General features: G+C 58.7%; 1 protein-coding gene across 1 annotated transcript in view; it reads left to right on the forward strand.

Annotated features, from left to right (window-relative positions):
• ABCG1 (ATP binding cassette subfamily G member 1) overlaps positions 1 to 18746 on the forward strand; it is a 60110-nt gene extending 41364 nt beyond the window's left edge. Inside the window, exons 5-15 of the mRNA XM_081300677.1 lie at positions 228 to 278; positions 4744 to 4889; positions 6209 to 6332; positions 6565 to 6679; positions 8216 to 8364; positions 8518 to 8619; positions 9392 to 9560; positions 10302 to 10402; positions 10498 to 10656; positions 13864 to 13982; positions 15064 to 18746. Of these exons, the coding sequence (XP_081156803.1) occupies positions 228 to 278; positions 4744 to 4889; positions 6209 to 6332; positions 6565 to 6679; positions 8216 to 8364; positions 8518 to 8619; positions 9392 to 9560; positions 10302 to 10402; positions 10498 to 10656; positions 13864 to 13982; positions 15064 to 15292 (1464 nt within the window). The 3' untranslated portion in view covers positions 15293 to 18746. The remainder of the gene's footprint in view (positions 1 to 227; positions 279 to 4743; positions 4890 to 6208; positions 6333 to 6564; positions 6680 to 8215; positions 8365 to 8517; positions 8620 to 9391; positions 9561 to 10301; positions 10403 to 10497; positions 10657 to 13863; positions 13983 to 15063) is intronic.
• Positions 18747 to 19912: the final 1166 nt, after the last annotated feature.

Consider the following 19912-nt stretch of genomic DNA (forward strand, 5'->3'; position numbering starts at 1 on the left):
CCTGGGTTCCCTTCTCTGTCGCCCACACCCAGCTCTCTCGTGGGTACAGCAGGGAATCCACCTGGGACACCAGAGCCCCCAGACTCCCTCTGCTCCCCTGCCAAAGCTAAGGGACGTGGAAGCCGGGGCCTCCGGGATTTCCTATGGCCATCAGGTGGCCCAGAGACATGGCCCTATGTGGCTCGCCCTGGTGCTGGCCACCCACAGCACTGTCCTTGTCCCCACAGGTGTCAGCACATCTGAAGCTACAGGAGAAGGATGAAGGCAGGAGGGAGATGGTGAGTGTGGCTTTGGGACCGTGTGTGGCCGGGAGGCCTGGGCAGCCCAGTTGGCAGCATGCGGGGGGCTTTGGGTGTGGCCCTCCTTGGACTTGCCCTGCTGCTCTTGCTCCCGAGTGGGAGGGGGCGTCCCAGCGCGGGGCGTGGGCTGCAGCAGCCAGAGACCAAGCCAGGCGGCGGGGAGGGGGGGGGCATCGCAGCAGCATGGACTCCATCCAGGAGTGACAGGCTCAGCACTGAGGGCCTGAAGCGGCCAGCAGTGTGCCCTTTAGTACACTTTGCACGGAACTGTTTTTCATAAAACACTAACAATGAAGCTGTTAGTCAGTGGTTTAAAAATAACCACCCCCCCCATACAACTGCAAGAAGCAGCTTGGTGCTGCGTGTTGCTGGCCAGCCTTTAGGAAGGGAGAACCAGGTTCCCACCTGCCGGAGACTTTCTCTCCCTTCCGTCACTTGCTTTTCTTCCTTTCACCCCGAGGACAAGGGAGGGTGCAGGTGCACAGGGCCAGCCGCAGCCCCAGAAGGCCTCCCAGGAGGCACCAGCCAGTTCTCGTGGTCAGGGAAGCCCCCCTCCTTCTCTGGCACTGGGACCACTGGATTTTCAGTGTAAGATAAATCCCATTTTTATAAGCTGCCTCTGGCTTCTGCCACCTTTCATGGCCACAGGGCAGCAGCCGAGAAAGCAGGACTGGCAGGGTCCACACCAGGGGAACGAGGGGCTGCTCCTGTTCGGTGTAAGCTGGGACAGTCATGGGGACAGTCAGACACGCTGAGGATGTGTTGGTCACAACTCCACGAGTGCCGTTGCCACTTGTGTTGGGCAGAACAGTTAACGCTAAGCCAAGTGAAACCCCCTTGGTGTGGAAAGAATGTACTGGGCACGCCTGGGGCTCCCTGTTCCCCATGGTGACCTTCAGACTCTTGGGCCATCCCAGTCACTGATAGTGGGGACAGGATCAAGAACCCACTTCTGAGAAGTAAACCCATGCCTCGTTGCTCTGGAAAATGTCCCATGTGGAGCCCGGTTCTGAGATTGAAGGGAAGAAAGTGGACCAGTCCAGTCCAGAACAGAGACGTGGGGAACGAGGGGCCACAGAGGCAGGAGGCCCAGGCTGGAACCCGATCAGGAAGGTTGAGAGCGGTCAGCCTTCTGTGGTCTCTGGGCTTTTCTGAGTGTGTGACTTAGGCAGCAGACTCCTCAGGCTCCCCACAGATGTGTCTGAGTGAAGAGGAGGGTTATGGGCTGAGTCCCCCAGAGGCGCTGGAGCCCCGACACCGGTCCCTCTGAATTTGAGTGTATTTGGAGACAGGGTCTTTACAGAGGTGACTAAGGTGAGGTCATCAGTGGCCCTGGTCCAACTGACTGGTGTCTTCAGAAGAGACCAGGATACAGACGCACGCAGAGGCTGACCCTGGGAGGACAAGGGGACCCCATCTGCAAGCCGTGGAGAGAGGCCCCAGGAGGGACAGCCCGGCCAGCTCCTTGATTTGGACTTCCAGCCTCCAGAACCTGAGAGGATTCCTTCCTTCCCTTGTTTAAGCCCCAGTATGGGGCTCTTTGTTGCACAGACTGGACTGACTCGCGTGACTGCTGAGATGGAGAAGGAAAGTCTTGGCTCCAGGGAGAGAACAGAGGAGAACCCGATGTCAGGAGAGCCTGTCCGAGGCCAGCTCTAGCCTCCTGGCCCTCTCCACTCTCCAGGAGGAAAGCCATCAGCTAGCTGCAGGCCCAGAGTAGGACTGGCAAGAGCCGGAGGCGCCATGAGGCAGAGCCTTTCCTTTTGCAGAGTCAAGAAGTGCCTCTCATCCAGCGGCCAGAGGCCTGTCCTAAGGACCACCTCTCACACCTGGTCACCCTCGTCCTTCAGCCTCCCTACTTCCACAGAGGCCAGAAATGCAGTCAACCTGCTGGATGCAGTGGCCTCACTGGGGTCCCATGGGCCACTTTGGACAGTTGTCTCCAGCACAGTGACAAGCTTCAGAGGCTGCACGGAGAAGCTGCAGGAATGGCCACTGACCCTGGGCGTGGGGGAGGCACAGGGCGAGGGTGAGCCTCTGGGAGAGGGGCTCCCCAGGACAGGCCTGGTGCAGGGTCGTGGTGTGACGGGGAGCAGCCAGGGCCCGGGCGTGGCTGCCAACAGGGCCAAGCAGTGATGCTGAGCTGAGCACATGGGAGCTCCTTCAGCCCTGGACAACCCTGGCCTCCTCCCCCAGCACCCGGAGCTTCCCTCCTTGACTTGGGATGTAAGGTCCAACTACTGCCACGGGCATGGTGGCAGCTGAATTGGCCTCTTCCCTGAGGGGACCCCAGGCCAGCAGCCTTCCCCGCTGTGGCTCTGCGGGCCTTCCCTAGGGAATGGGTGGGCAGTGCACACCTCAGCCAACAGGAGGGTCCATGGCAAGCCCTGCCCCTTGGGCCCCTCTGCCTTCTGCACCAGCTCTGTCTTTGATGGCGCAAAACTTTGCACCATGAGTCCAGGTTCCTGTCCCTCATCTGGGCGGCCTGGTCAGCGTCTCCAGGAGGGCCACGGAACCCACTCTGCCTGCCAGAGTGGAAGGGACCAGGGACAGTTGGCACCTTGGTGAGAACGGAGGTACCTCCTGGGAGGAGCTGTGTCGGGCCTCCAGAAGACGGGACTCTCGTATGCGTGTCCTCTGTGGGCTGGGCCTAGGACGCAGACGGGAAGGATGCCTGAGCATCTCAGCTGGCTTGTAGAGCACAGGTGACTCAGGGAAGGCCCCCGGCCCTCTGACTAACTGTCCCGGAGGACCCTGGCACCCCTCCACCTTGTGTGCTGGGGGGACTGTGGAGAGGGCGCCCACCTGCCATCCCTGCAGGACCCCAGGCAGTTCTGTGCCCTGCAGATCTTCCTCACCTGAGGCCCGGTTTGTGCCAACCCTGTCCTCTTGGCCAACTGCAGCCTCCTGCCCCCAGAACCATCTGGAAGCTCTGCTTCAAGGGCAGAGCCACAGCTGGCTCCACACCCTGACTCACTTCCCCCCAACCCCCTCTGTACTTGGGTGGCTGTTGTTTTTGTCTTGTAAAAACACAATGGGATGGAATGTTCTAGCAGGTAGTGGAATGTGCTATTCACAGCCTTCCTTTCCCAGAAAGGGTGCCTCGGCCCTGGCCATCCCTCTGACCAGGCTGCTTCTGCAAGAGAGGTCTCCTAGGGCAGTTCTGCAACTGCCAAGCCTGCAGTCACCAAGGCCCCCAGGGGAACTGAGATATAAGCACTGAGGGATTTTTATTTGCTTGTTTAGGCAAATGTGCATAAACAAGAGCCCACCGTTCCTCTGGCCCGTCTCTGACACCAGCCTGCGTAGCCCCACTGCTGCGCCACATTACAGACAAGGGCTGGCCTCGGGGTGGAGGTGTGGTGGGTGGCAGAAGGACAGGCCCCCAGAAGGAGAGGCAGAGCAGGATTGGAACCTGCTCAGCAGCAATGCCCTGGTTCTTTGTCACCAAAGCTCCACTTTGCACTGACTGTGCATAAATAATTCAAAAGTACAGTCCTCCTTTCGGGTGACCTCATCTCCCCAAGAATCCATGTCCTGGGGTCCCCTCCCTGTGGCTGCAGGGGCCCAGTACAGCGCTGCCCTTCCAGGGTGAGGACAAGGATGGGCAAATTCTGGAGAGAGCTCTAAGGCAGCCCCCCATTAGGCCTCAGCAGCCACCAGGGTACACCTGGTCATGACAGCAGGAACCAGCCCATGCCCACTGGAGATGGCTGACCTCCTGAGTCACCTGGAGGTGGCCCATCCTGGGCTGACGGAGGGCTCTGTGCACGGTTTCTGTCTTAGTGCTCAGCCACGTCCCTGGGGCCAGGACCTCTGGACAGGATCTCTGGTCATCATCCAGTGCCATTAGAGGCTGTTTTCCACTGACGCATGCACAACAGGTTTCCTGAGGGGCCCCACAGTTTGTGACCGCAGGGCTGTGCTCGAAAGCTTTGTGTGAGCAATAAGCACGGCACCCATTTGGTGGCTGGCCGTGGGCAGCAGGCCTCGTGTGCCAAGTGCTGCACCGTGGACTTTGCAGTAGTTTGATTTATTGGTCACAGTGACTCTGTGCTGGTCAGCAGCCTGATCATCCATCCACTTTTATGTCTGTCAATCCCTCAGTTGACCAAATATTTACCAGATGATTTCTCTGTGCCAGGCTCTGGGCTGGGCCTGGGATTGGAGGTGTTGGGGTCACCTGCTGAAGGCTGAGTGAAGTGAGGACTCAGGCCCTCGCCACGTCTCAGCCTCTGGGCATCACGGCCTCCCTGGCCAAAGTCAGCACTGTCCACAAACTTGGAGGTGCTGCTCACTTGGGTGGCTCCAGTTTACGGGTCCCTGGGTGGACTGGTGACGTGTCCAGCAGAGTGGGTAGCAGGCAGGCTTTGCACGTGGGCCCTGGTGGACAGAGAGACCAGGAGGGCAGCTCCTAAAGGGGCCTTGGTTCTACCTTCCCCAGGTCAAGGAGATCCTGACGGCACTTGGCTTGCTGTCCTGTGCCAACACCCGTACGGGGAGCCTATCGGGCGGCCAGCGGAAGCGCCTGGCCATCGCACTGGAGCTGGTCAACAACCCTCCAGTCATGTTCTTCGATGAGCCCACCAGGTAAGCCAGAGCCAGCCTGCTCTTAGAGGGGCCCTGCCCATCCCTCCTGCCTGGGCGCAGCGGGGACTCTGAGCGCTTGACAGAGCGGCTGCTTCACTGTCCGCTGCTCAGACACACACGTGCTCGGCCCTGTGCCGTGCATTGATGCTGGGAGCTGATCTGAGGGAAACGTGCCCGTCTCTCCCGTGACACGGAGTTCCCTGTGCACAGCCACCCTGGCCAGGCCCTCCGTGTGTCCTGGAAGCCACTGCATTAGCTCTTCAGTGGCTCAGAGGAGCCCACAGGAAGGAAGCCCACCGTGAGTGGCTTGCCAACTCCATGCCAGTGAGCCCTGACACCAGTCCTGGGGATGCCCCCTTAGGTTTGAGGCTGTGGGGAGATGCTGGCTCTGGAGCCACGGGCAATGAGTTGGGCCGCCTCTTCCTAGTCACAGCATATTCAAGTGTCCCCAGAAGAATGAGCCTCAGGGTTCAGGTGGGCTGCTCTTGAACCAGATTTTATGTCGCCTCCTTCCTGCCTGCTCGCTCCCCTCTCCAAAGGCCAGCAGGTCCTGACAGCAGCCTGGGCTGTCTGCAGGGAGGGGCACATCTACCGTGTCGGCTCAGCCCAGTCCCGTGCCCACCCTCAGCGGGTGGTACCTAAGGCAGCTCCCTAAAGGTGTTTGAGAAAAAGCGAAGCAGAGAAGCCTTCAGCGCTCCTCCAGCAGGCTGCCTGTCCTGGGAGGGTGAGCTTCGAGGGGCTGCCCAGCACACACTCCTTGCCCTTGCCCTGTCCTGAGGTGTGGACGGACAGGAGCAGGAGTGGACAGGGCTGGGGCACTGAGAAGGGGAAGGAGAAGAGAGGTCACCCCAGAACCTTCTGGAGAAGAGCCCATGGCGAGCCCATGGAAGACCCCCTGTGTTCAGTGAAGCACCTGCCAGAGTGTAGCCTGGCCCAGGTGCCCCAAAGCCACCCCTCTGTGGCCGACACCCGTCCCCCGTGCTGCCCCCAGTGGGCCCAGGGGCAGGGGATTGCAACTGCTACCCAGAATGCTTCTCGGAACTACACTTCTGCAGTCCCCCTCCCAAGACAGGTGGGGACCCCCTGTCCCCCACCCAGTTCCTCAGCAAGACTTGCGGGTCCCCTAGTAGCACGCAAGACACTCAGCCCCTGCTGTGGCCCACTCAGCAGCTCTGAGGCGGAGCAGAGCCTGACCTTGAGGACCTGCAGTGGCAGCTCTGGCCCATGCCTCCGTGGCAGCGGCTTCCCAGCCCCTCCAGGACCTGGGGCAGCGGGCTTGTCCCTGCTGCCCAGTGTCTCATGGTACCCTTGACTTGCAGCGGCCTGGACAGTGCCTCCTGCTTCCAAGTGGTGTCCCTGATGAAGGGGCTGGCCCAGGGAGGCCGGTCCATCGTCTGCACCATCCACCAGCCCAGTGCCAAGCTCTTTGAGCTCTTCGACCAGGTATGAGTTCCCAGCACCCTCCTGGACCCCTCCCAGCTACTGCCTGGGCCCCTCCTAGCCCCCACCCTGGACCCCTGCCCCAGACCCCCACCCCGGCCTCCCAGCCAGGTTGAGGCTGGTCAGTCACTCCCCTCCCATGAGTCCTGGATGTCTGATGCCTGGCTGTCGGGAAGCCTCTGCCACTGTGGTCATCAAGGCCAATGGATGCCTTCTCTTTCCTCACTGTCCACAGCTTTACGTCCTAAGTCAAGGACAATGTGTGTACCGGGGGAAGGTCTCCAACCTGGTGCCATACTTGAGGGGTTTGGGCCTGAACTGCCCCACCTACCACAACCCAGCAGATTTTGGTGAGTGGCACCCAGACCAGCTGGGAGGAGGGGCTTCACATTGATCTGAAGAATTGCTCGACTATCCCTCAAGTGACTCGGGAGCCATCTGGGTGGAATTTGTAGACAACAAAGAAGTTTCCTTATCTCCTGGTGGACATATCTGATGGCCAGCTCTGTGTCCTCACCTCATGATGTCATCGGTCCCTGGAGTTAGGGCCCACCTTACATCCAGGATAAGCTCCTCTCAAATCCATGACTGATCCCCTGTGAAGACCCTTCCCCAGGTCACACTGAGGCTCCAGGTGGACATCCCCCCTGGTCTTCCTGCCTCAGCCTCTCTCTCTCAGCCTTACGCCCTGGAATCCCATGGCTGCCGTGGCATTATTTCCAAGTTAGGCTTAGCAAGTACTGCTCCTGGGAATGCTTCTCACTCCCGAGAGGCAGGCTGCGATGACGCGGGAGGGGAGAGACAGGGAGACAGGGACACTGGAAGGAAGCGAGAGGTGAGGGACAGCTCTGATCAAAGGGAAGGCTTGAGCATTTTTAGAAGCCATGGTGGAACTAGTTTATAGTCCATAGTGTATAAACTAGAGTTCCACCGGAGAGAAGGGACAGGTGGGCAGGGGAGGGGAAGTGGGACCCAAAGCCTGCATGGAGGTGAGCTTGCAGAGGAAGGGCGGCAGAAGGAGAAGAAATGGGCACCCGGGAGGGTGCAGAGGCCCTGGGAGACAAGGTGCTCCCTCAGCGTGCTCTGCTGAGAGGGGAGCCCAGGGCTATGGCCCCGAGTGGGTGAGGGACAGCCGGAGCTTGGAGACCTCGCCTGGCAACCCAGCATGGCCTGGAGCAGGGTTTTATGTGGGAGTGCTTGGCACCCAGCTTCCAGCCTAGGAAGAGAGCAGACCGCCAGGGACAGGGAGCTTTGGGCATCAGACGGGATGGTGTCCAGTGGGAACCAGGGCAGGGCACAGGGAGGAAGTTGGGGAGCAGAAGGTTGGAGAGTGCAGAGGCCTCTGTCCAGGAGTGGGGTGGGCAGAGGAGGCCGGGGCAGAAGGGAGCTCGACCCAGCGAGTCTGGACGCTGGGGGAGGGAGGCTGGGGTGGCACTGCACCACGACCTGAGGGTACGGGCAGCTGTCCCATGGCCTCGGGCACCCAGCACACCATGCGGTGGTGGGCGTTCCTCCTCCGTGGTCTCCTGGGACTCCGTGGGCTTGGTACACGGCCCAGGTGAGCTCTTTGCAGAGGAGCCTGCCACCTGCAGAGTGTGGCCGGGAAGGCGTTCAGTGAGCTGGGGGAGTAAGACCCTAGCCGGGCTTTCCAGGCCCCCTGACCCTGCTGTCCACCTGCCGACGTCCTACAGCCATGCTGGGGCTTTGAGGGCCGGGTGCCGACTGGTGAATGATGTGGCCTCCACCACTGCCGTCACCAGGGGCGTCTCGGGGACTGCTGGGACGCTTCCTAGGCCCTCCCACAGGCCCCAGGGAGCCTGTGTCCCCGTCCTGCGGTGGCGCACCTGCCGCGGGCCCGGTCTAACCCACCTCCTGTGTCCGGGCAGTCATGGAGGTGGCATCGGGCGAGTACGGCGATCAGAACGGCCGCCTGGTGAGAGCAGTGCGCGAGGGCCTGTGCGACTCCGACTACAAGAGAGACCTCGCGGGGGACGCCGAGGCGAACCCCTTCCTCTGGCACCGGCCCCCCGAAGAGGTAAAGCAGGCAAATGGATTGACGGGATGGGGACAGGTGACGCAGGCCCCAGAGCCCAAGGTTACCCCCCACCCCCGCATGCGGGTACCCCTGCTTCGCATGGAGGCGTGGCCGTCTGGGGGCTCACCGGTGCCCTTCCCGCCATGTCCCCAGGATTCTGCCTCCATGGAGGGCTGCCACAGCTTCTCCGCCAGCTGCCTCACCCAGTTCTGCATCCTCTTCAGAAGGACCTTCCTCAGCATCATGAGGGACTCGGTAAGAGCGTCCTCTGGGCCTCCCGTGGGCCCTTCTCTGGACTCACCCGACCCAGCTTCCAGGTGGCTTTTCTGCCACTTGCATTAGTCCTCTGTCACTGCTGTCTGTCACTGTGGTGACAGACGATCCCAAGACGTCTGTCCACACGAGCCAGTGCATGTCTGGCTGGTGCTGAGGGGGGTGGCAGCTCAGCCCCATCTGTCTTGTCTTGGGGCTGGGGACGGAGGAACAGCTCCCATCTGGACTGTCCTCCTGGAGCCTCACAGAGGGGGCAGTGCAAGAGGGAAGCAAGGGGGCAGCAGTGGTCACTGGTGCTCATGGTCCAAACAGGCCAGGTGGCCGAGCCCCCATCAGGGTGGAGGGGGAGTGCACCCCTTCAGAAGAGCAGCCCAAGGTGTGAGCACTGGGTGGGTCAGCGGCCCCTGATAGGGAAGGAGCGGGTGAGTGGGTGCCCTAATAACACCAGCCGTGTAAGTGGACAGGCTGGCCACCTGGCTGGGAGAGGCAGGTGCGCAGCCCGTGGTCTGCAGTGCAGGCCTGCCGATCCCCAGCCTGCTCTCCCCGCAGCCCTGGCCCCTTCCTGTTAGCTGGCCTTGAGGAGAAGTGAATATGGTAGTCAGCACTCCCTGACGCCACAGAGCTGGCCGCGCGGGACACGCCTGTGGCTTGGGCAAGGGCGAGGGCTTGTTTACCTGGGGCCTGAGGGATGGCATGTAAGACCCCCAGCCCAGAAGCCAGGCTCCTGCACAGGGTAAGGTCTGTGTCCGCCCAGGTCCTGACGCACCTGCGGATCACCTCCCACATCGGGATTGGCCTCCTCATTGGCCTGCTCTACCTGGGCATCGGGAATGAAGCCAAGAAGGTGTTGAGCAACTCTGGCTTCCTCTTCTTCTCCATGCTCTTCCTCATGTTTGCCGCCCTCATGCCCACCGTTCTGACCTGTGAGTGACGCCCACACCCCGCCCTCCGGTCCCTGGATTCCTACCCAGCAGTGGGGGCCAGGGCCAGCCTGACCAGTAGATGGGTTCTCTGAATGCAGGGTCCTGTTTCTTCAAAGTCCATTTATATGTGGACAGATGCAGGTTTTATTGTATTTGCTGTTAGACACCAAAATATGGTGTTTACGCCAAAGGACCGAATCTCTAATGGAAGACGGTCAGACACAGTAGACGGAGGTGGAGGGACATTTCCCTAGGGTTTCTAATCCGGAGCCCTCACACAGCTACGTAAGCACCTGCAGTTCAGTGTGGGCATGGCCTGGGACGCGGGCTTTGGAATGGACAGATGCTTTGGGATGGAATTCCAGGCAATTCTAGCCTGCTGTTGACCATCTTGCGCTGCATGGTGGACAGCTACTGCCCCACAGGACCCACATACACAGGCGTCCTGCCTGAGCTGTCCTGAGTCTCCAAGAGCAGTGTGCCCTCAGCCTACGGGATGGGCAGCCTGAGTGGGCCCCAGGAGGTAGAGGGAGCGAGAGCCAGGCAGGGTCTTCCTCACCGCCCTGTTCACCACTACTCTGGCTTGGGGAGGGCTGGCAATTCCCCAGGCTGCCAAGCCCTTCATCTTGTGCTGAGCCTGGAGAGGCCCAGTGCAGGCAGGTGCTATGCTGGGCACCCGTGGCTCAGCCCGAGGTGCTGTCGGGACTGCCGTGTGACCCTCTCTTCTGCGTTGTCCCCTAGTTCCCCTGGAGATGGGCGTCTTCCTTCGGGAACACCTGAACTACTGGTACAGCCTGAAGGCCTACTACCTGGCCAAGACCATGGCCGACGTCCCCTTCCAGGTGTGTCCGCGGGCTGCCCTTTGGAGGCTGGGCCGAGGGTAGGAGGTCTGGAAGCAGGTGGGCTGTCCAGGGCTGACGGGCTCTGTTGTCCCCAGGTCATGTTCCCCGTGGCCTACTGCAGCATCGTGTACTGGATGACCTCACAGCCGTCGGACGCTGTGCGCTTCGTCCTCTTTGCTGCGCTGGGCACCATGACCTCCCTCGTGGCTCAGTCTCTAGGCCTGCTGATCGGAGCGGCCTCCACATCCCTGCAGGTACCTGCAGAGCAGCGCTGCGGGTGGGCTCCCTCCACTTGGCCTGCCTGGCCCCGCTGCCCGGGGGGGCTCCCACCCTCCCTGAGACCTTCCTCTGAGTTCTGCCCTGACCAGGTTGGTCCCAAGGGGAGGAAGGCATGGTCCTGGGTGGCCAGGAGAGGTGCACTGACAGCAGACAGTGGCTACAGCACGTGCACTTATGGAGCGCCTGCTGCATGCTGCCATGCCTCTCCACTGTTGCTAAACCTTAGCTCACTTAGTCCCAAACACACCATTTTACCGGTGGGGAGACTGAGGCCCAGAAAGGCAAAGGACTTGTTGGGGCCACACAGCTGGCTCCAGCCAAGCCCCCAGTCCCTGCAGCGTGGTTGGGTCTGCGCTACTCAGCCATCCCTGGGACACCCCCCTTTACATGCACCTGCTCCCCACCCCGGCCCATCCCTGTTGTCTCAAGAAGCCTGGTTCCACCCCCCCGGACCTGCCAAACCACACCTCCGACTCTGGGTCTCGGGCCGGTCCTATCCTTGGGAATGAGACCTGCAGGTTCACTATGTGCTGCGAGGCCCTGAGGTCCCGGACAGTTCCTGGATTGTCCACCGCCAGCAGCGGCTTAGCCTCTGGGGCCTTCATCTCCTCGCCTGTGTGTGGGACGGCGGTGGTGTCCGCCTCGTGGCATTGTGACAAGGGTGAAAGATGACACTCCAGAGAAGGTGCTAGGCGCCCGCCCCAGCCAGGCCACAGGGACACCCGTACCCCCTCCTCTAAATGGCCCTGAGCGCTGAGGGCACACTCTGAGCCTGCCACGCTGGCCCAGCCCCCAGAGGCCTGGCTTCCCCTCCCGCCCTCTGGGGACACTGCACCTCCCCATGGCTCCCACGCACACCAGCTGGGCGCCTCCTGCACCTCGGGAGCATTTTCTGTCCAGTTCACCTGCTGCCCAGCAAGCTGCCCAGGCCTCCTGCTGCCTCTCGCCCTCTAGGCAGCCTGCCTCAGGATCCCACGCAGCCCTGCTGCCGGCCTGCGGACCACAGTGTCCTGCTCCAGGGCTGGCCTCAGTGTCCTGCTCCAGGGCCGGCTGTACCCAGGGCAGCTCCACCCGCAGCCCTGCACACACCCGCCAGGCCACCTGGGCCAGGATGCCCCCTGATACCCCTGTTCCCCTCACACCCACCACACATGCAGGTATACACACACATCACACACACACAGCATAGATACACGCCATAGATAACACACATAGAGTACACCCACCACAGATACACACAGTCGTCACACACACACAGTGTAGATAACACACATGTCACACACACACACCACAGATACACGCCATAGATAGCACACATACAGTACACACACCACAGATACACACACATGTCACACACACCATAGATACATACACACATCACACACATACCACAGATACACACACGTCACACCACATACACCCACGTCGCGCACATACACACACCACAAATGCACGCATACATCACATACACCATAGATACACACATACAGTACACACACTAGATACACACCACACACACACCACAGATACACACCATAGATACACACATACAGTACACACACAATATACACACACATCACAGATACACACATGTTGCACACACACACACACACCTTAGATACACACCATACATACCACAGATACACACCATAGATACACACATACAGTAAACACACCAGATACACACACACCCCACATATACACACAAGTCACACATACACCATGCACACCACAGATACACATATCACACACACACCACAGATACACACCACACACATGCCACACATACCGCAAATGCACACATACACACACACCACAGATACACACCACACACACCAGAAATACACATACTCTACACACACCGCAGATGCACTCACATACACTATACACAATACATATGCACATACACTACAAACATCACAGATACACACCACACACCACAAATACATATACTACACACACCACGGTATACATACACTATACACACCATGTATACACACCACACACACCACACCACAGATACATATACTACACACACCATGTATCCACATACACTACACACACCACACACATACCACAAATGCACACACACACACCACCCACACACAACCACAGATACACATACACTATACACATCATGTACACACACCACACCACAGATACATATACTACACACACCACGTCTCCACATACACTACACACACCACACACATACCACAAATGCACACACACCACACACACACACCACAGATACGTATACTACACACACCACGTATCCATATACACTACACACACCATAGATACATGCTCTACACATACCACAGATATACACATATATACACACAACACACACATGCCACAGGTGCACATACCACTCATACCACATGCTGCACATACACACACTACACTTGACACACAGCACACGTACCACACTATAAATATACATACCTCATACCACACAACCAAACACACCTTGCACCACACACAGCACAACACACATGCACGTATACACCATATACCACACACACCCACACACACCCGCCTGGCACACACCACACATACCCACACACACTTGCCACACCACACTTGCACGCATACCTGCCCCCTGGTGGATTGTGAGTGGATTGTAAGTCAAGCCACTGTGCTGTGCTGCTGTCACCCAGGTGGTGACAGCCCTAGGTGCGCCATGCCTGGGAGAGGCTGGAGCCCTGCCCTCAGGACCTTCTTCTTTTTTTCCGGCAACGTCTCCTCAGCTGCCCCCTGAGGAGGGTGTCTTCTAGTGGGACCTGGCATCAGCCTGGCTGAGGGACCGAGGTGTCCCAAAGAGGGTCCCCAGACACAGAGATACCACCCAGGGGTCAGCTCCAGGGATGGTGCAGGCCTGCCCCCCTCAGGCATGCTGGTCGCCTTCCCAGAAGGCACTGGCCACCTTGCTGGAGGATGCTTCCCTCCCACTCCCCTCCTCAGCCGGGCTGGGCAAGCCACTCCCCTGCAGGAGACCAGCCCCGGCCCTGAGGCCATGCTCTCTGCTGCCAGCCTGCTTCCGGTCAGCTCATGGAAACTCTAGCCCTTTGGGGCTCATCTTCTAGCCGAGGGTGACTGTCCTCAGGGCCACTGTGCAGGAACTCAGGAGGACTCCCCAGTTTCCCCCAGTAAGTCCTGTGTCCCTGCCCTGTCCCCAGGTGGCGACGTTCGTGGGTCCTGTGACGGCCATCCCGGTCCTCCTGTTCTCAGGGTTCTTTGTCAGCTTCGACACCATCCCGACGTACCTGCAGTGGATGTCCTACATCTCCTACGTCAGGTAGTGTGGGCAGTGGCAGGGAGGATGGGAAGTGACAGGTCACATCACTGCTGATGAGCCTGTGTTCACAGAGGCCCGCCAGCCAAGCGCACCCAGAGCAGGGGCGTCTGTGCCTTTCAGTCATTTCCTAGTTTGGTGAGGGTGTGCCCCACCCTCACCAACACCTGCACACACACATGCATGCACACGCACACACACGCACCCACACGTGTACACACACAGAGCAGGGACGTCAGACCCTGGAGAAGCCCCTGTGCACCCTCATATTCGGGTGTGTCTGGGAGCCACCTTGGGCGGCTTCTGTATTTTACTTGGAAAGAGTCACAACAAGGTCCTGGTGGCTGGTAAATATTAAGAGGAAATCCACGGGGGAACAGGTCATCTTGAAAACATCCCAGCGTCACTGCACAAGAGCCTCAGGCCCAGGGACCGTGGTTTCTGAGTGGCTCTTGGTGTGTGGCCCTTCTGTGGACAGTGCCCAACTTTAGAGCTTCACCCACCCCCACTGCAGCCAGTCCAGGTGACACACACAGTCCGAGCTGGGCACAAGTGCTGCTCTTCTGAAAGGTCAGCCCAGACCCAGGTGCATTGTTCAGGAAAAGGAAGCCGACACAAAGCCCCGCAGAAGGCTTTCCCCAAACACGTGTGTGCAGCCGAGCAAACCAGAGGCCTGGCCTTTAGTCTGAAAATGAGTGTTTTTGTTCTGGCTGGGCGAGGCGAGCACAGAGGGTACACAGCGTTTTATCCAAGTGCTTGTATGTCCAGGCCAGGGTGTCCAGCCCCCAGTCACATCTAACCATTAAAAGGTGCGCAGTGTTGGAAGGAATCCAGTGTCCGTCAGCTCATTTGCCACTAAGTGGGTGCATCTGCTCATCCCGTTGCGTTTTGCTGGAGGAAACAAAATTGGGAAGAAGCCTAGTGGGGCTGTTTCTTGGGCTCAGCTCAGGGCATTGTTGAGAAGCTCAGAAGCTTCCAGAAAGAAAGCTGTGGGGGTCTGGAGGCCTGAGGGGCGTCGGGCAGAAGACTGGCCTGGGAGCGGCTGAGCAGGCGGGCGGCCCCATGCCGGCACTTTCCTCCCCAGGTATGGCTTCGAGGGCGTCATCCTCTCCATCTACGGGCTGGACCGAGAGGACCTGCACTGCGACATCGACGAGACCTGCCACTTCCAGAAGTCGGAGGCCATCTTGCGCGAGCTGGACGTGGAGAACGCCAAGCTGTACCTGGACTTCATCGTCCTGGGGGTTTTCTTCATCTCCCTACGCCTCATCGCCTATTTTGTCCTGCGGTACAAGATCCAGGCAGAGAGGTAAAAGCCCCGGACGGCTGCAAGGAGCGAATGAGACATGTGGCCAAGGGCCCCGAGTCGCCGCGCGGCCTGCGCCTGAGACGAGACTGGAGACCACGCGGGCTGGAGGGCTCTGAGTTTGCTCCTCCGCCCGGCTGGGTCGGTTCTTCTCTCCATCACCTTTTCTAGCTGTAACTAGGAAGATGTAGAAAGGTTCGTTTTTTACACACAGGATTTAAAACCGCCACAGCTGGTGACAAGGGGCTCCCGTGGTAAGGCTCTTCCTGAGGCCCAGTGAGGCTAGTCCTCCCTGAGGTTGCCTGGGAGCTGGACGTCCTGGGGCAGGAAGTGCGAGGGCAGGACCCCACATTAGGACTGCAGTTTCTCAAGGTCATCTTCCTGAGGTTTGTCTCTTCTCCATCAGAGTCACTTTTCCAGCCAAAAGTTGATAAATTGCATTCATTTTAAGAAACCGTATCTGTTTAGCACTTGCTGAGGACTTACCCAGGGTAAATTCCACGCTCTGTGTAGAGGTACAGGGGTTCAGCCTGATGCCAGGGTGGGTCCGTGAAAGGTCCAGGTGCCACTGCAGGAGGAGTGGCTCCACACCACCCCACTCCCCAGGCAGCACTGCCCAGCTGACCACAGCTGTAGGACCAAGTGGCCACCTCTTGCAAGCCCTTTTCATTCCCATATGCTTCTTATTTTAAGCAGACTACATGGTTTCTTCCTAACTTTCTGACCACCTTCATTTTTCCTAAAAAAGAAGATGACCCCTGTTGATTTCTAAAGAGGTCTCCTGCTGGCTCCTTTCCCACACCATCTACCTCCGCAGAACCTGGGAAGCTGAGCTTAGGGGGGTTGCAGCTGTGGCCTGGGGAGATGAGTCAGCTGGAGCAGCTGGTGAGGGGACAGCTGGACCAGAGGTGCCATGAGACCCTTCTTTTTCCAGAACACCTGTGCTAGAGCCCTCTCCTGTGAAGGCTGTGTTTTGCATGGGCAGGTCGCTAACCTCTCTGAGCCAGTGTCCTCGCCTGTAAATAATTGCACTAGACCATGCGCAAGGTCCCTTCCAGCTCCAGAAGCTTCTGAGGTCCCTCGCTCGTGGCCCCAAAGCTTTCGTTCCCTGCTGGTAGAGAATGGAACGTGTCTGGATTTTACTTCCACGTGCATCTGGTTGGAAAATGCTGAGAGAGTGTTTTTATTTTTTTCACTCCTTGATCTTTTTTAGTAAATCCAATTGAAATGCAAGTAAAGTGTAGTTTTAAGTTTGCTTGTTCTATACAGATATGGCCTTCTAGATTCAGTTTGGAACCAGGGTCAAACTTTGCCTTTATAAAAGTCTTCATTTGATTTCAAGTGTGAGATGTTGCTCACAGGGGAGGCCTGGGAATGGAGTTGGAAAAGCGAAAGCCCTGTGTAGAGCCTCAGAGACCCCCAGGCGGGGCCAGCCCAGAAGCCCCCACCCCCACCCCCACCCCCACCCTCGGCGCTCATGGAGCCTTCCTGCAAGGGGCAGCGCCATAGGCCCACAGGACATGTGCTCCAAAGACAGCTCCCTTCTTGCAGAGCCTGAGACTGCAGTACCATACCTCGGCAAGTTCAGAAGGGACCCTGAGGTTCCTCTAGATTTAGAATCTGTTTCCCAAGAGCACCAAAGCTCTCTGAAGGGATTCTCCACCTAGAAGTTTCTGCTTCCCCATTTCCAATTTCCACTGTGACAGATTTTTTCCCTTAATAAATAAGGATCTGATTGGGGTCCTTCCAAGGGACAGATCTCTGGGACAGATCTCGGGCTGTCCGCAGCTGGAAGGGAAGGCACATGCCAACTGTGACAGGGTTATTTTAAAGGGACCCACCCCTCAGCACAGTGTTGCTGGCCCCTCCCCCGAAGTCCTCAGAGGGCAGCCAGGCAGGCCAGAGGCCTTCCACCCCCTCCCGGTGCCCTCTCCCAGGGTGGCTGTGTGTCTACAGACATATGTGCACGGGAACGTGCTGGTGTGCAGACCTGCTCCAGGTGCGTGTCTGTACTGTGGGTCTCCCTGTCACCCTGCTGGCGTGGTTTGCAGGTGGCTCCCTCAGCCTTGTGTTCCCGGGTGCTTTGTGAATACCTGTCCCAGTGAGCTAGGTAGGACAGCAACCAAGCAGCCAGCTGCGTTTCTAAATCATGCCAGTCAAGCTGCGTGACAGCGCTCGTTCCTGTGCTGGGATGTGACCCAGACAGCGCCCCGCGTCTGATGCCTTTGGTGACTCCTGGCTGTAACATCCCTCCCACGCTCCCCACCTCGTCTGAGAGTCCACAGCCCCCACTTCTCCACTTCTACTCTGCTGAACCTCAGCAGACAATTAAGCCCCTCTCAAGTTCCTTTGAGTGGGCGGGCCTGTCCCCAGGGAGGGGAGCAGCCCTGGAGCACCTGACAGAGCTGGGGCTGGAATATGACCCCACCACCTGGGGACACCTTCAGGACCAGGACAGGCACCATGAGGGTTTTAGGTGAAAACTCATGTCAGAAGCCCACAGAGGGTCGTTTTCCTCACTGGAGGTCAGGCGTGGTTGGTGTCCACGAGGTAGCAGCCACCTTCGTGGGTGTCAGAGGGCTGAGCACAGGGTGCTGTGTGCTGAGCCAGCTGCCCTGCGGGTCCCTCTGTTCCTTTGCTCCTTCATCAAATCTCCCCTGATCCAGCCACGGCCTGGTGCTGTCTTGGGCCTGGCCGAGGGAGCTCCAGGCCACCCCTGCTGTGCCTGGAGGCTCCGCCCTCTTGCAGATGAGGAAAGCCGAGGCTGGAGAGGCCAGGCTGTGCTGCGGCCCCGGAGCTAGGAAAAGCAGAGGGGGTGGAACCCCAGGCCAACCCCATGTCCCTGCTTTTTTACTTTGCTCTGCTGCCTCCTGTTCATCACGTGCAAAAGTACCGAAGATGCTTCAGCAAGTATAAGTGCAATAGTACATCAGCAGATACTCATTCAGTTATCCGTCTTGCCAAGCAGATGGCTGAGGTGAGGGAGGTCTGCATCTCTCTCCTTTCAGGGCCTTATATCCAGTGCCCATTTGGGCATTTCTGGCTGGCCTGGGGCTGCTGTCAGCTTGTCTCAGTGGAGAGGGACCATCCTGCCCTTGCCTGCAGGGACTGGGGCTCGACGGGGCTGATGTGGCTGTGTGTGTCTACAAACATATGTGCACATGTGTGCGCGGGAACGTGCTGGTGTGCAGACCTGCTCCAGGTGCGTGTCTGTTAGTGTTGTTCTGTGGCATTCTTCATCTCAGTAGCAAGGTGGTCTCTGAGCCCTCACTGCCTTCCACCCCAAAAGGAAAGAGAGCTTTCTCTCACCTTGTGCCTGCTGCAGATGGAAAGAGTGTGGTCCTGACCTGCCAAGGCTTCTGTCTGACGCCAGCTAAGTCAGGGGACAAGACGTCAAACAAAACCCAGTGGGCAGAGGGAGGTGTAGAGTGTATGAAGAGAAAGTCAGGTAATTTTAAGGAATAAAGACTGCTAATAAAATATTTTATATAAAACTTTTTACTCGCATTCAGTGTCAAATGTGTCAAGTGATTGGTTGGGTTTTGCCTAGTGAATTGAGGCTGAGGTTGTATTTGGATTCTCCTTGCCCCCTGGCGAGAGCTCTGTTCATTTCCTGATGGCACCTCTGCTGTGGTCCCCTTTCCCCCTCAGGACAGGTTCTATGTGGACTGCCCCGGGTGTGAGATTTCCGACTGTCCTCCCAGAATCCTCGCCCACATCTCCTGCTGTGTTCACGTGACCCCAACCTCCAGTGTGCCAGACCAGCTCCAGGCTTGGAGCGATGGTAACGTGAAGGCCGCTGCTGGTCCTACACGCAGCAGCCCATCTGGGCTTGCCCAGCTGTCCTGCCCCCTGGTCCTGCCCTCGGTCCTCTGCACCACTGCAGGGTCTCCACCCCCAGGACCCAGGGATACTCCAGCGGAGGACGTCCCTGCTGGCTGCTCTAGTGCTGCAGGAAATCCCTTGCTCAGGCCCAGACTCTGCTGAGAAGCTGCTGGGGGGAGGCAGCCCTTGGGAGGTTTGGCCCCAAGTCAGGGTGAGCGGGACCAGGAGTGGGGACAGGTGCTGCCTTAGCTCCCGGCTCCTGGCATGTTGTCCAGATGATGTGCCTGAAATGGTCACTTTCCCAGGGCAGCAGTGGCTTAGGCCTGGGCTTTCAAACTGGACTCATTCCCACCTCTAGGACAGAGAGCCGGCTGGGCAAGGTCATGGCAGCCACACACAGGGGTCCGTGCCGCCCTCTAAGGGCAGGGAGGGAGGGAACGTGGGCATGAAGGGCAGCGCCCCAGGTGGAAGCACACAAGGTGTGTGCATGTGGCTCTCCGTTTGCTGCCCCCTCCCCCCGCTGCTCTCTGGGCTGCCCGCTGCCCTAACACTGCAGTCATGGTCCCTCCAGCCCTTTGCACCACAGATAACCCCCTCTGCCACCCAGCAGCCTCTGGTGCCTGCATTTGGGGCTGTCCCTCCTTGGGAAACTCCCTGGGAACAGGGAAGAAAGAGGCCCCACACCCCTACCGCAGCTGGATTTCACCGTTGCAAGCTCGATTCAGCCTGTACCGTGGCACCTCCTGACCTAGGGGGTACATCTGAGACCCCCAGAGGATGGCTGACGTTGCACGTATAAGAA

This window comes from Spermophilus citellus, assembly GCF_964194105.1.
Source record: "Spermophilus citellus genome assembly, chromosome: 7".
In the NCBI taxonomy this organism is placed as follows: domain Eukaryota; kingdom Metazoa; phylum Chordata; class Mammalia; order Rodentia; family Sciuridae; genus Spermophilus; species Spermophilus citellus.